Source organism: Rattus rattus, chromosome 6 (genome assembly GCF_011064425.1).
Source record: "Rattus rattus isolate New Zealand chromosome 6, Rrattus_CSIRO_v1, whole genome shotgun sequence".
Classification (NCBI taxonomy): domain Eukaryota; kingdom Metazoa; phylum Chordata; class Mammalia; order Rodentia; family Muridae; genus Rattus; species Rattus rattus.
Genome location: NC_046159.1, coordinates 14,717,178 through 14,732,627, shown reverse-complemented (window position 1 = coordinate 14,732,627; position 15,450 = coordinate 14,717,178). Strand labels below are relative to the sequence as shown.

The 15,450-nt window shown below is 47.8% G+C and overlaps 1 protein-coding gene across 1 annotated transcript in view; it reads right to left on the bottom strand.

Moving 5' to 3' along the window:
• Positions 1-2,269: 2,269 nt before the first annotated feature.
• Dusp16 (dual specificity phosphatase 16) overlaps positions 2,270-15,450 on the bottom strand; it is a 78,683-nt gene continuing 65,502 nt past the window's right edge. The window contains exons 5-7 of the mRNA XM_032905539.1: positions 11,275-11,434; positions 5,714-5,837; positions 2,270-4,304 (exon numbers count right to left, since the gene is read on the bottom strand). Coding sequence (XP_032761430.1) covers positions 3,134-4,304; positions 5,714-5,837; positions 11,275-11,434 — 1,455 coding nt within the window. The 3' untranslated portion in view covers positions 2,270-3,133. The remainder of the gene's footprint in view (positions 4,305-5,713; positions 5,838-11,274; positions 11,435-15,450) is intronic.

Here is a 15,450-nt window from a genome sequence, read left to right as displayed (position 1 = left end):
GATCGATCTCACTGGCCCATGGTTTCCTTTATAGCCGTCTGTCTGCCAGCAGCATTTCATCTCTGTAGTGTGGACTTTGGTTAAGGTGGTGAGGCCAAGTTTCTATATGATCAAATGTCACTAAGGTCTATCTAGCATGGGGAACAGTTTTGGTTTTTGGTTGAAATGAGGTCTCATAGTCAGGCCTCCTTACCCACTGTGTAGCCCCAGATAACTGTAAGCTCCTGAGGTTTCTGCCTTCACACGAATGCTGGGATTCCCATTTGCCATGTCTGGTTTACACAGTGCTAGGGACCAAATCCAGCGCCTCATGAGTGTGAGGGGAGCACTCTGCCACCTGAGCCTCGGTTCAGCTTCCAAGGACACCGTTTAAAGGCCGTGCTCCTCGGCTTCCCTGTTAGGACTGTGGACTCACTGGTTTGTGGTAGGTGCACATGCAGGCAGTTGCCTTTGTGTATCCTGAAGTCAGGCAGGTAGGAAGGCTTCCTCAGCGTGTGCTTGGCACAGAGAACACAGAGCAGCATCTGCCTCTGTCCCGTGTGAGTGACACATGTGATATATCAGTGACCACCTTCATTCTAAATGGTGAACACTGTCACTTGTGGTTCTTTCTGTGGCCCCCTTTTTTGCAACTTAAGACAGAGTGGTTCCCACCAAGGGTGAGAGCAGCAAGGGGAGGTCACTTCTCACACTGATGTATAAACAGGTACCAGTTTTGATTTTATTTCATCGTATTAACATACATGACACTTCAAAATGAGAAATGCACAAGTGAACCATTCAACAGCTTGCCTTACTCCAAGAACACTATATTCATATTAAACATTTATACAGTCTTTCCTCTCTAACTTTATAACTGGTCTAAACAGTTTCCAGCATTTCTCACAGAGTCTAGTTTTGCTCATTAAAATCACCATTTTGCATCGTCCCAGGAGACTTCAGGCTTCCCTGTGCTTACATGAGGAGACCTAACCACCACACTACCCACAATGTGCCTAGGGGCAGCCCTTTCAACATGGTAGTTGTGATTCCAAGAACTGATAGGACATTAGTGATGAAGGACTGCCAGCTGTAGTGTATGACTACCAGCTACACGGAAGGAAGCACAGCCCAGAGAGCACCTCCCTCATGACTATGGCATTAGGCAATGTACTGCCCAAAGACACTGAAGCCAAATCCCCAGTCTTCCCAGGACAGATGTACTGTTGGAGCTGCTGCTTCATTCTGGAACTGTCTCACTGGGTGACCAGATTTTACGAAGGTGGGTTCTTACTACTGAGTGTGTGTACACAATGTATCAATTTTACTGTGAAGCTCGAGAACCTTAGATATCTGTCTAAACAGGCTGCTGACCAGTGTCTTGGAGTGGCCTGTGCTCTCTGTGCAGTCTCTGCTCTGCCTTCATCTCAGGCCACACATAGCTTATCTGTCCAGAGCCAGTATGCCCACGAGGCTCACAGCGCTCAGCATGGTCCAGCCCGTCAGCTTTGAGCCACGCCATTCTATGCTGGTTTTACAATCACCATAGGACATTAAGTCAGATCCTAGTCAAAGGACCATCCATTCACTGACATAGAAAACCTGAGATATGAGTCAGCCCCTAGCTACACTTACAGTAAAGAACAATGACAACATCTACCCACCCCCACACCCTGCTGACGCGAGTGAATTAAGGCCTTAAGGAGGCTGTATCTGGAGGATACAGCTCAAGCCAGGAAGTTGAAAGGCAGCTATGTACTGTCATGTGCACACCTGTCCTATCACCTCCTGTTCTCAGCTGCCAGGATTGAGTCTACAGAGATTGTGTGCCAGGGACCAAGAAGCCACTTGGTACCTCTACTCTGATGTGTCCTTTCCTCAGGAAGCATGCTGGGTAGCTCTGGAGAAGAGATTTCCTGTATCAAAACTAACCAAAATCAACAGCCCCTTCTTAACCTTTCTAGTGTGTTCTATTCTGACTGGTTCTTGCTTACCAATGCCCGTTGAAAGTTTGGAAGTCGAAGAGGATTCTAGAAATATTACCCTTGTTGCATACCATAGAGAAAAAAGCCAAGGAAATCCATTTCCTACTTCACAGTTCACCTTCCCAAGTCTTCCCATAGTTTTATTCCATGAGGGAAACAGAAGTAAAAGCCTCTGTTTCGGCCGAGAGCCTGAAGGTTCTGCCACTCCACTACCAAGCCCAATGATTCATGTTTCTCTCTAAACCAAGTATGGTCAACTGAAGAATGAACCATCCCACTTTAGATAATTCTTAAATTATGAGGAGGAGGAGGGAGACTGTTAGTGCTCCATCCCTGGCTTAAGTCTCTAAGCTGTCTGACTGCCCAGTCTCTGGCTAAGTTAAAAACTCTAGTTGGTTTCCCCACTTCATTCAAGCTGACAGGAGGGGTACATGGGCAACAGGCCCACTGGGATTTTGTGCATAGACAGTATGCATTTGTCTGGAAAGTGACAAGTTACCTACTTATTCACAATGCCTAGAAAATGATCTACTAGACATGGTAGTGGTGATGGCCCCAAATGTCTTGTCTGAGGTACTGGATTGGTTATAAGTAGATCTAGGCAAGGCTCCTAACAGTTCATCCAGCAGAATGATTCCGTAGCCATCAGCTGTCGATGGAGCTTGGGTTGATTACTCAGCTTTGGACGGGGTCATTCCCCTTGGATTTACCGTTAGGGTCTGTCCCTAGGAGGGTCTTCCCACCTGACCCACAGCTGGCTCAGTCTTAGCGCTAAGGTGCACTAGGGAAGGGCCTGGACAGAGATGAGTTCTGAGACCTCTTGTTGCACATGAAAATGGGAGGGATTTTGCCCTCTAACATTAAAAACAAACAAACAACAAACAAACAAAACCCTTGCTTTTGTAGAACAAGAAGATGTGCAATTCACTGAACAAAATCTCTTCTCTGGCTGGGAGAATTCTAACATCTACCCTTCCACTCTTCTGAGAGAACTAGCCATTCTCAGTGCAGTGCTGAGAGAACAACTGTGTTGATCCATCTGTTGCTTTTATACCATAGCTCTATATTCCAAAAATATATATGTATGTACATATACATATTTCAGATTTACAGGGAATATTTTTTTGTGAACAGGAAACAAAACTGTCAACAGAAGTTACGAGGTCTTCTCAAGAGACCTCAATGATCTCCATGCTTCCTGAAAAGCTAGACTGACTCCCCACTTTGCCCAGTTCTTCCCTCGACCTGTTCTCTGACATAATGCTCTCTCCAAATTCCATTTGGCAGCTCCTGCGTTTAAACTGCTTCTCAAAGGGGCTCTCTTCATGCCAGCTCCGCCGTGAGTCAGCTCTGTCACTAGGCTTCTGCCGCCTACGAACAGAATAGATTTGGTCACTGCAAGTGGGCAGCTGGCTACAGCTGTAGGCAGAGTAACTGGCGTTGCCTCCATAGATGGCTGAAGCAGAGTAGAAGTGTGACGGCTCTGTAGCAAAATACCAACTGCTGGTCAGGGAAGGGGCAGAGGACTGGGGAGGCAGAATGTCTGAGTGCCAGCCCTTGAGGCCAAGCCCTGCAGCAGACTTGGTGAGGTGCTGCTGGCTGGTGGAAAGGCCAAAAAGGAAGTTGGTGTGGTAGTTGTCCTCCACACTCCCGCTCCGATGCAGTGGCGAGAAGAAGGGCCTCTGGGTAGACCCAGTACTGCTGGTTCTCACTGAGTGCAGCCGTGTGGTCTGGCTCTCTGAAGGTCTGGTAGCTTGGGGCTGCCTGGGGATGTGGGCCTCCTCCTTATCGGGGCTGGTCTCTGGAGTCTGTTCTGATACCTCCTGAACGGGGGAGAACTGGCAGAGCTTGCTGGTCCCATCCAGTGTGGCGGAAGGTTTGTAGTACTCCAAAGCATCCTCTGACGAGAAGCCATGTAAGGACGCTGCCACACTGGCTGAATACGAAACAGACTTGATATCGAGAGAGAAGGAACGCTTGAGCTTGTTGCTGTCTTCCAGCTTCTCTGAGGACAGCTGGAGCCCGCTGAGCGCCTGTACCAGCGGACTGTCCTCTAAGAGGGAAGGCTGTAAGCTGGGCACACTTGCAGGATGCACAAGCCTTTGCCCCGATGCCTCTGAGGTAGAGTTGGCACAGGGTGGGCTGAGAGACAGTGCATTCTTCCGTCCGCCCTCTGAGGCTGCAGGCACAGGCTCACTGGCTTTGTCCAGGTGCAGCAGCTTGAGTTTGCTCTTCGGCCCGGACATTCCAGTCTGGCTACTAATCGTCTTCTCATAGTCCATGAGTTGGCCCATAAAATTAAAGTTCGGAGATATAGTGGGTCTTTTTTCTTTCACAAATCTGTAGAGAGGACAAAGCCAAAGCCCTGAGTTTTACAACTGCACTTTGTCCTGAGGACACTAAGAGAAAGTGGGACAGGGTATCACTACACCTCCCCAGTGCTTCAGAGAGGATTCATTTACAATCCCAGGACTAAGGTGGAGAACACCTTCTCAGGGAGCGGTGGCATGGTGGGGTGTAGGCTAGAGGGTGCCCTCTAGGCTCCCTATTCCCAAGACACCAAGGCTTCCCATGCGGTTGATGAGAGCACTCTGTTCAACCCCAGGAAATGCCTGCTCCCTGTCACCTGCCCCCGTCACATACACAAGTACCGCAAGGCTAAGCCACTCGTCAGCTTCAACATGCCACTATTCCCTCTTCAACGCCCACACTGGCCTCTCAAGAGAATTTCCCTCAAAGAGATGGCACAGTGTCCAAGCACCCAGTTCTGGATCTTTTTATATTCAAAATGTTAGGAAAATCGGTCACAAGGTGATTTCTGGGTGCTATGCACTGTGCTGCTGTACCGAGTTATTCAGTCCTTAACCTGCTTCATGTAGACCAGGCTGAAAGGCCCTAAGTTCACTTGTCCCAAGTCACACAGCTACTCATCGATGGAGCAGGATTCAAACTCTGGACCATCCGATGTCTGGGTCCAGCTTGAAAACTCACATAGTAACACTGTAACAGAATATAAGAGTGTGGGCCTTCCCACCGGACTTCAGCCCAAGCAGGACACAGGAGCAGAGGCTTAACTGGAGAGAAGTAGTGCAGAAAGAGAGGACCTGACCCTTCCAGCACCCAGGAGGACGAGCTAGCTAGGCAGCTCATTTCGTTATTCCAGGATTGACATTCTGAGACGCTCAAATATTAAAATAAGCCAACATCACAGTACATACATCTTATCTTCTTGTTCTCTCTCTTATGCAAACCAACTACTTCGTGTCAACAGGGCACACAGTGAACCAGTGTCATTTGTCACCAAGGAAGATACAAGTCAGCAGCCCTGTCACTTTTTGTCCTTTCCCAAGATAGGCAAGGGCAGCCTAGTCAAGGTCACTACCTGTAAAATGTGGTGAGTTGGACAGGTTTACTTGGGTTTTATACACGAGTGCGTCAGGCTTTCCCATGTCTGCAGGACCATGACAGAGCAGACCCAGGCGCTGTGCAAGAGCTGCTTTCTCCACCTGTCAATCAGAAAGGCCACGCCCTCCATCGAGGGAAGGAGTAAGCCTTCCTGAGCTACCGTTACTAAGAAGCATAAAACCGAACACCACGTGTCAGAGGAACGAAAGCCAAGCAGAGCCACACTCTTCCTCAGCCTCTGCAAGACCATGAGTCACAGGAACCCGTGACGGCCACCCACCTTCACAGCCCCTTTGTTTCAGGGAAAGTGAAGCAGGCCCCATGAGCCACGTCCCTGTCCTTACCTGTAAGCCTCATCCAGAGACATGTCCATCCTCTTCATGATATAGGCAATAGCAATGGTGGCGGAGCGGGAGATCCCAGCCAAGCAGTGGATCAGCACACAGCCGTTGGAGGCTTTTGCTTTCTCTGTGGGAGCAAATTTAAGAAAAGTCACTAGGATTTCTTCGGTGAGGAAACCTTGTACTCGCTGTTACCGACTGTTACTGTCAGTGTCTTCACACCTGACACTTCAAAGCAGATCTTACCTACATGGCCCCCTAGTGAGCCTTCACTTTACAGGAGGAAGGGAGACGCTAGTTCTCTCTCCATAACATACTACGAGCCATTAAGGTCTAATGGGGCTATTAATAAGCAGCGAGTGGGTAACTACTGCAGATTGCCGGGCTCTTATTCCAATGGTTTTTGCCGTGTAATGCGAATGTGCATGTAAGAATGCAAGTGGAAGGAAGCCAGAGGTCCACGTCACTTGTCATTCCCCAGGTATGACAAAGTACCTCACTGGCTTGGAACTCACCAAATAGGCTAAGGTGTCGGCTGGGTAGCCAAAAAGCCTCAGGGCATCCTCCTGTCTCTGCCTCCCCGGTATTGGGATTACAAGCGAGCACCACAAACTCATCATTTTGACATAGGTTCTGGGAATAAACACAGGTCCTCATGCTTGGACAGCAAGCACTTCAACAGGCTGAGCTGTCTCCCAGCTGTCTGCTTAACTCGCAATCACATATATGACACAGAGTCTCTAACGGGAAGCAGGAGGTACTAACACAGTGCACTACTGTAATTCTCTGGCATGAGTTAGAGGCTCATGGATACCATTAGAAGCAAAGCCAAGGAGGTTCAGACAGCACTGCCCTCCTGGCTGCGGAGGGGCTTCATAGCTCACACGCAGGGGCAGATGACAGCCCAAACAGCCCCCAAGAATGGCAGTCCTAAGCAGTACCACGACAGGCTCTGTCCTGACCTACTACACATGTCATGTGCACAGCCACAGAGTGGCTGTCCTGGAGCCAGATCTGTCCCTTCTCATTTGTGTTGGGCAAGACTGAGGTTAAGATAATTTTTGCTTTATCTTTTGTTTTACCAAACAGGGTTCCTCTGGGTAGCCTTGGCTGTCCTGGAACTCACTCTGTAGACCAAGCTAGGCTCAAAATTAAGATATTCACCTGCTTCTGCCTCCTCAGTGCTGGGATTAAAGGTGTGGATCACTACCAGATAAGGTTAAAATTCTTAAAAACTCATCAGAATTCAAGGAACCTGCAGTGGGTACTGAACAATAGAGAGCTGCTCCAGCCTGGCGGCCGGTGATGCAGACTTGTGGTAGATAATAATAGTAGATGATAACTTGTAAGTTATTATCCGTTAGACACTAAGTAACTTAAGAGTCAGCGATAAGCAGCACTCGGTCAGACAAGGGAACCAGACGGGAACAATGAACACAGCCCACACTGACACAGACCGGGCTAGCTCAGCAGCACACGGGCCCACACATGCACACATGTGCACATCAACCACCTGCATTTACCTTCTCCTCAGTATTCTCTCTTTTCCTCAGGTGAAAGGCTCAAAGCCACTGAACGCCAATTCTGATTTTATACCACCAACATTATCCTTTTCCTATAATCTGGTTCTTCCCCACCTTTGCGCCTATCTCAGCATGTACGGATGAGTGTGTGTATGTGGATCCCCATCTCTAGCTGGAAGCTGCTCCAATTCTGATGAGAGGCAGGCTTGGCGGGGCTCAGGGAGGAGACCTTGTAGACGCTCCACACACGATTCCCAGCACACATACTGTACAACCACGTGGTTTCAGTTTCCTTAATTTTGAATTTATTTCCTATTATTGCTGATAATGACCTGAGGCTGAGGGGTGGCTCAGTGCTGAAGAGCACTTGTGGTTTTGGCTCCCAGCACCCACGACTGTCTGTAACTCCTGACTGTCTGTAACTCCCGACTGTCTGTAACCCACAACTGTCTGTCTGTAACTCCCAACTGTCTGTCTGTAACTCCCGACTGTCTGTAACTCCCGACTGTCTGTAACTCCCGACTGTCTGTAACTCCCGACTGTCTGTAACCCACAACTGTCTGTCTGTAACTCCCAACTGTCTGTAACTCCCAACTGTCTGTCTGTAACTCCCAACTGTCTGTCTGTAACTCCCGACTGTCTGTAACTCCCGACTGTCTGTAACTCCCGACTGTCTGTAACTCACGACTGTCTGTAACTCACAACTGTCTGTAACCCACAACTGTCTGTAACTCCCAACTGTCTGTCTGTAACTCCCAACTGTCTGTAACCCACAACTATCTGTAACTCCCGACTGTCTGTAACTCCCGACTGTCTGTCTGTAACTCCCGACTGTCTGTAACTCACAACTGTCTGGAACTTCCGACTGTGTGTAACCCCCGACTGTCTGTAACCCACAACTGTCTGGAACTCACAACTGTCTGTCTGGAACTCCAGATCTGGTGTATTTGGTGACCTCTTCTGACATCCTCAGGCACCAAACACATACGCAGGTAATATAGGCATAAAAATAAATCTAAATGAATCTAAAAAAATTCAAATGATAATTATCTTTTAAAAAAAGAGTGTGTAAGACCACGGTCCTGTTCTCACGCTCCTCAATGTATTGAATACTATGTATGTTTAAAAGCAATTTATTAAAAATATATTGAGGGGAATGGAAAGAAGGCTCAGCAATAAAAGTATCTGATGTATAAGCCAAACGACCTGAGTTCAATCCCTAAAATCCACAGCAGAAGGAAAGAACCAACTCCCCCAAGTTGTCCTCCAGGTATGGTGGCACATGTGTGCCCACACGTATGTATCATGTACACACAATAATAGAATAACAGAATTCCAGCCTTTGAAGGAGACTGTAAAGAGACAAAGCTGACACCAGTGCAGCTAGCGGCCTGAGCACCAGTGCAGCCGCCACAGGAAGAAAAGAGCTGTTGCTTCCAAGTAGAAGGTGAGACCTGACCTAGAAAGCTGTCCTCTGACCTCCAGAAATGTCCCATGTCATATGTCTGCTGTGCCATATGTGTGCCTATACTTAATACATACAAGTAAGAAAACAAATACTTTTTAAAAAACCTGTCAGAATATGCATTACAATGTTGATGGTGGATTTCCTTTTCTCCTTCAATACTGTGCTCATGCTGGTTTTTTTTTTTTACAACCACAATTTATCTGATAAGTTTTTAATTAAATATAAAAGTGCATATTCTAGAGTAGGCTCGTTGGCACATAGGTCTTGACAGACTGAGTGCTAACCCGAGCCTTAGATCTGGTAGAGAGGGGGAAGGACGGGAAAGCCCTCTCGGTACTGAGCGGGGTACTCAGAAGGCAGGCTGCTTTGGCTGGCACTCCCAGGCCATGGAAGAATAAGTGGAGGTGGCTGCAAAGGCGGGAGCGTGTGGGGTGTGTGTGCGCGCACGTGCGCGTGTGTGAGCACATGTGTGTGTAAGATGTCTCTTGGGAATGTCAGGCTAAGAGCCATGTTTTTGTGTAGGAATTAAGGAAACTGAAGTTTCTGGAGTGAAGAATAAGACGGCAGAGATGGCGAAATGAAATAACAGCAGTCAGCTCTACAGAAATTCAAACTCAGTGTTTAGGGTTTTTTAAGGGACAAAAACTTTGTCTCTTAATAATAAAATAAACAAGAAGGAGGACTGAAGAGTTAAACTGAGGACCTGCTTAGAGTGAGGTGTCAGGGAGCTCAAAAAGGAGTGAGGACCAGGGGAGGTTCGAGCACAGGTCAGCAGAGGGGAGAAAAGGAGGAAATCCTCATGGCACTCTTTAAAATATCCGCAGTCAGAGAGGGTAGCCTGTGCCTGCAGCCCCTGTTACTTGGGAAGAGTGCTTGAGCCGGCCGTTTGAGGCCAGCCTAGCAGGAGCATGTCTCAGAGAGAGGAGTAGAAAACAGAGTCAGGAACATTTCCTAGAGCTGACTCTGAGCTGAGTACTGTGCAGTGTTGGTTGCCTATAGATTGTCTGCTTTAATCCTCACGCTCTCCCTACGAAGTAGGCGCATTACCTTCAGCCTGTCGTTCAGGAAACAGGCACAGGAGAGTTTTAAGAGCTTTAAGTTAGAGATACACAATTGCTTAACTGATAACTAGGGAGGCAGGACACAAAGTTTGGCTCCAAAGTACATCCTTTTAATCAACTGTCTCTGTTGCTCAGTTCAGAATTGTGGACTTGGGGTGGGGTGGGGTTGAGCAGGAGCCAAGGAACCGACCATGAGAAGAGAGCAGGAGCTTGGATCACGCCTCTGAACCAACACGACATCCAATGGGAACATTAATCACAATTGTTTACCTTTTTTAAGGGCTAAAAATCTAACGCTGTGCTAAATATACTTGGAGGAGCAATGAGAAAGTGTCAGTATGAAGCTTTTTCTTTATGATTTTAATGTGAACTGTTAACTATCTTAGCCTTTAATCTTGAGATGGTTTAAAGAACAAGTCCAAATTGATGACAGAAGTCTGGAAAACTGAAATTCTTAAACAAACAAACAAAACAAACAAACAACAACAACAACAAACTATTATCAGAATTACCTGAAGCTTGAAAAGCATCATCTGGAAAATGAAAAATGTTACCAGGAATTAATATACCTAATTTTGCCTTTTTATGTCTATGGATGTTTTGCCTGCATGTGTATCTGTGAACTACTAGTGTTTCTGGTGGTGTCAGGAGAGGACAGAAGAGAGTGTCTGATCTCCTGGAACTACAATCACAGACAGCTTTAAGCCACCACACAGGTGCTGGGAATTGAACCTGGGTCTTCTGGAAGAGTAGTCAGTGCTCTAAATGATGAGTCAGCCCCGCAGCCCCAGATCTTTTATCTTTAGTTACAATGGCTAATTCATAGTATTTAAGTATGGAGTTGAGTGCTCAGACTTATGTGCCCACTGGAGGAAAACAACAAGACGTCCTTGCATGGAATGTGTAGTCACACCTCATATTGTGCTCACGTCTCCTCTGCTCCTCCTCCACACTCAAGCACCAACCACCAGGTAACCAGGTCCTGTGTGTGGCATGTAGGAGGCTCCTGACGAGGCCAAAGAAGCAGGAAAAAGGACGATAGAGACTAACTTGTTACAGTTCCAGCATGTACACGTATATGCTAGAATTTCACTGAACGCAAAATACTTGAAACTATTGATGTGTGAATTGAGGCCCAGGAAATTTTTTCGCAGGACCTAACTTTTCCCAAGGAAAACACAGCAGTAAGTAAGGAGGAATAACAGCTAGGTTCATCAAACTGTTTCAAGTGGGGGGGAGAGGGGTATTTTTGAAAGCTTAACTGATTTTCAAATACTTGCAACACATAATTATAGATCCTGAAAAGCTTTAACCTCGGAGCTGTTAAAAGTTAGCTAGCAGGTCACAGGCCAATCCCTTAGGGACAGCATAGCACACATCAGCTTGACCATTAAATAGGTAAGCAACATCATGTGCTGGTTTCAGACTTGAAATCTCTATGAGGCAAAAAGACAGGCTCTGCCTGTCTGTGACACTGATTCAAAGGGCTGTACCTTGTCCTGAGCTACATACCAATGAAATCCACAGACTTGTCCAACCAGGGCAGGATTTTCTCACAAAAGCTGTCATTCACAGGCACTCGCAGGAAGTGAGATTCGGGTATGAAGTCAGGCTTTGGACAGGTGTTGCTGGCATTTAGCACATAGCCAATCCCGTTCTGTTGCATCAGCTCCTATGTAGGGAAAGGGCAGTTAAAGGGAATCGTTTTGTACTAAGAACCATTTTGAAAGACTGATGTTGAAAACTATGACAAGAATTACAAGTTTCTTTGCACATAGTAATATCCGGAGAAGTAACATTTACAGACTTAAAGTTGAAAGTGAAAAAAGTTATGGACAAAAAGCCATTTAAAATAGTATGCCCAAGGAGCAAGCACGCATGATCGGTACAGTCAAGCCTCGGTTGTGTCCGCTGCTGCAGAGAGGAGGAGAATAAAGCATACGATGAAACAACAGTACACAGAGCTCTTTTCCTACATGGACGATGCCAGGCATTCTTGTTGCTTGGTTTAAAAGTCTTCCTGAAGGCTGATCTGTTTATGTGTATGTAAGTTTACACCGACTATAAACTGGCATGGCCCACAACAGGCCTTTCACATTCAAATGTCAGACACCAGCCACACTATCTTTCTCCCTTTTTTGCCCTGAACTCCTGCTTCCTCTCATCCCAACACAGATGAAACAGTACATGAGGACACACAACAGCTGGCAAAATCCTTACAACCCCATCCACAGGCTGCCAATCCCTCAGTAGCACTTCTGCCTTTATCCTCTTTCTTCTATTCGCACCCACCACTCAGTGAGCAGTCCCCAAGACAACTTTTCCTCTCCAAACCACATTCTTTACAACAACTAGGGTAATGTATTCTTTTCTTTTTTGAGACAATGTCTTGGCTGTGTATCCCAGGCAGGCCTCAAACTCCAGACTCAAATGATTCTCCTGCCTCCGCACCCAAAGAATCTGAGCATACAGGCAGATGCCACCACACTCTGCTGATCTTTTACAACTAAGAGCGAGCTAAGTACCCCTGACGTGCAAAATCCCAGAGCACTGTGTGCAATCATCCACACTTCAGTATTTAGAAAGCTCCACCTGTCTTCCTGATGGCTTTCTTCCCATTTTTCATACTCAGCCTGACCTTATCTACGAATTCCTTCCAATGGACACACAGTTAACCGTTCCAAGTCCCTCTATTCTTTGTGCATACCATTAAAATAACCCAGCACTGTATGTGGCATTAACACAGTTAACTCTTGTCTTCCCTAGAAAACAGTAAAACAGTGAGTAGTCTTGAACTGATCTTGTTTCCTTTGTGTAAACGCACTCATATGAATTTGTTATTTATAAGCCCATCTACTGCCACACTGACCAGGCACTGCACTGCTGACGCACCCCACACTGACCAGGCACTGCACTGCTGACGCACCCCACACTGACCAGGCACTGCACTGCTGACGCACCCCACACTGACCAGGCACTGCACTGCTGACGCACCCCACACTGACCAGGCACTGCACTGCTGACGCACCCCACACTGACCAGGCACTGCACTGCTGACGCACCCCACACCGACCAGGCACTGCACTGCTGACGCACCCCACACCGACCAGGCACTGCACTGCTGACGCACCCCACACCGACCAGGCACTGCACTGCTGACGCACCCCACACCGACCAGGCACTGCACTGCTGACGCACCCCACACTGACCAGGCACTGCACTGCTGACGCACCCCACACTGACCAGGCACTGCACTGCTGACGCACCCCACACTGATTGGCCTTCCCGGGGCTGCCTCTCGGCATCCTCTGAGCCTGAACGTTCAGCAGCTCTAGCTATCCCTTCCTTTCCTGGGAATGCCGCCTTTTATTCCCCAGATTTCCAACTTGAGAGACAAATGGTGGTTTCCTCCGTTTACCTTCCTGAACATGCTGGGTCTCAATCTCTTCCTCTTAAGACACTTGGGACAGGAAGTGTACTTTATTGTGTACAAAGATTACAGATCACCTGGGCGACCCTTTCTCATTTCTGGGATGGCATCAAGACAGCACTGTGATTTACAAGGGCTTCTTGGACTACAGCAGACGCGAGGCTCCCTGGTGGGCGCCTCCGATCCAACCAAGCTGACTATCAATCAGACCAAGACCCTGAGGGTGTTCGTCACAACTTTTAATGTTTAGTGCTTGTGACGAAGGGGCACCCTTTGTTCTCCAGGTGAACCACAGAGACACTAGGTTTACCTATATATACCATCTGATTCACCACAGTCCCAGTATGTCCCTGGAAGGAGACCTAAGTTAGCCTCTCAAGCATTTCTTAATAATGTCCCAAAGGAACCCCTCTCTCCCTCTCCCTCCTTCTCTTTCCTTCTCCCTCCCCCCACCACGAATAGTATTATTAAGTTAGTTTGTATGAAAAGCAAAAAAGAGGGGGTGTTAAAGAGGTGGCTCAGCAGTAAAGAGCTTGTGTTTGTACGGACGGAGGTTCTGCTCCCAGAACCCTGTGATGATTCACAACCATCTAATCCCAGTTTCAGGGAATCTGACACGCTCTTGTGAACTCTGTAGGCACCAAGCACGCAGATGGTACACTTTATACATACAGAAAAAAAAAATCTCACACATATAATGAATAAATGAATCTATTTAAAAACAAGCAAAGGGAAACAGTAGCAGGCTATTCTTCCTACACACTCAGTGCAGACTTATCAGGGAGGACGGGACATACTTGCTTTAGCAGCCCAAAGACAACAGGTACTGCAAAGGACGAAATGTGCTGCATGTGCTGACTGCCGTGGGGAAACAGAGCAAGGCACGAGCACACCTTACAGAAGGGACACTTTAACCTAAATTCAAAAATACTTGTTGAGAACCTTTATCAGAGGACTACTAACAGAACACTGACATCCGGTACGTGTCAAGAAGGCACTACACTGAGCATTGATTGGTTTTACTGAATTCTCACTTCCTGTGATGTTTTATTATTATCCCTACTATAAATGAGAAAACTAAAGCTTAGAGGTTATAATATTTTCCAAGTCTTACCACACACACTGGTCTTGCATGCTAGAATCAGTACAGAATGACACATTCAAATTTAAACATACTCAATCCAGAGACTACACTGTTAGTTCCCACAATGCACTAAGCTCAAGCTTCTTCTATGGCAAGTTAAAGCAAAGTAATGAGCTCAGAAACCCACAGGGAAAGCCAAGTGGTGGTGCCTGCTTGTAATGTCAGTGCCAGAGAGGCAGAGACAGGGGATCCCTAGGGTCCACTGGCCAGCACCCTAGCATCCAGTAAGCTGCCAGACAGTGAGTGACACTGCTGTGGATGAAAAGGCGAGAGACACCTTGTTGGTGGCGGTGATACATCAGTCAGGGCATCAGCCCTTTGTTCATCCTAGCCTGATACCTGGCTTGGTGGCCACAGATGTTTTATACCCGGGACTCGTAAAAATCAAATCAAATCCAGGCAGCTCAGTGCAGGAGAAAGACAGACAGAAACCTGCAGACTGCCATGCCAACCCGAGACCTGACCTCCAGCATACAGCACAAGCGGCCATCAGCACCTGCTTGCCGCTATGCCATGCAGCAGGACAGAGGATCTCACCTAGGGGCCCACAGGCCTCCTGACCAGCCTGCAGCAAGAGCCCTCGCAATGTGCAAGTATGTGGTGGACAGATGGGAAAGAGATATGGAACAGTCTGAGCACTGTGAAGAGAGATGGAACTGGAGACTCGAAGGTAGCCTGTTGTGAGTGGCCAGCCCTGCCACGTGGGGCCATGGTAATGTCCCAGTCCTAGCTGCTGCTGGGGGCCATGTCTGAGTTCATGGCTATGCAGTGGCAGGGGTTGACCATGGTTCATATTACCACTAGAGAACATGGGACGTCCCTGGTCAGAGCAGTCCCATGTCTAGGACCTGTGCATAACTGGCCCCACTACTCACTGGCTACAGCCCTCTGAAAAGCTGGTCCAGCACCCTGCAGCTGGGCCTGGTGGCCATGTGGGTAAGCTGGCCTCAGGGTGTGAGCATGCACAGCTGATGGTGCCATGCATCAGCTGCACCCACCTCACCTCTTCCCATGCCAGCACCTCCAGCAGTGGGGAGAGCTGCCCCAGGGCCGTGAGCTCCCGAGCAAGGCTGCCCCTTACACCCTGCAGCAGTGGGCCCTGGGTCATGAAAGC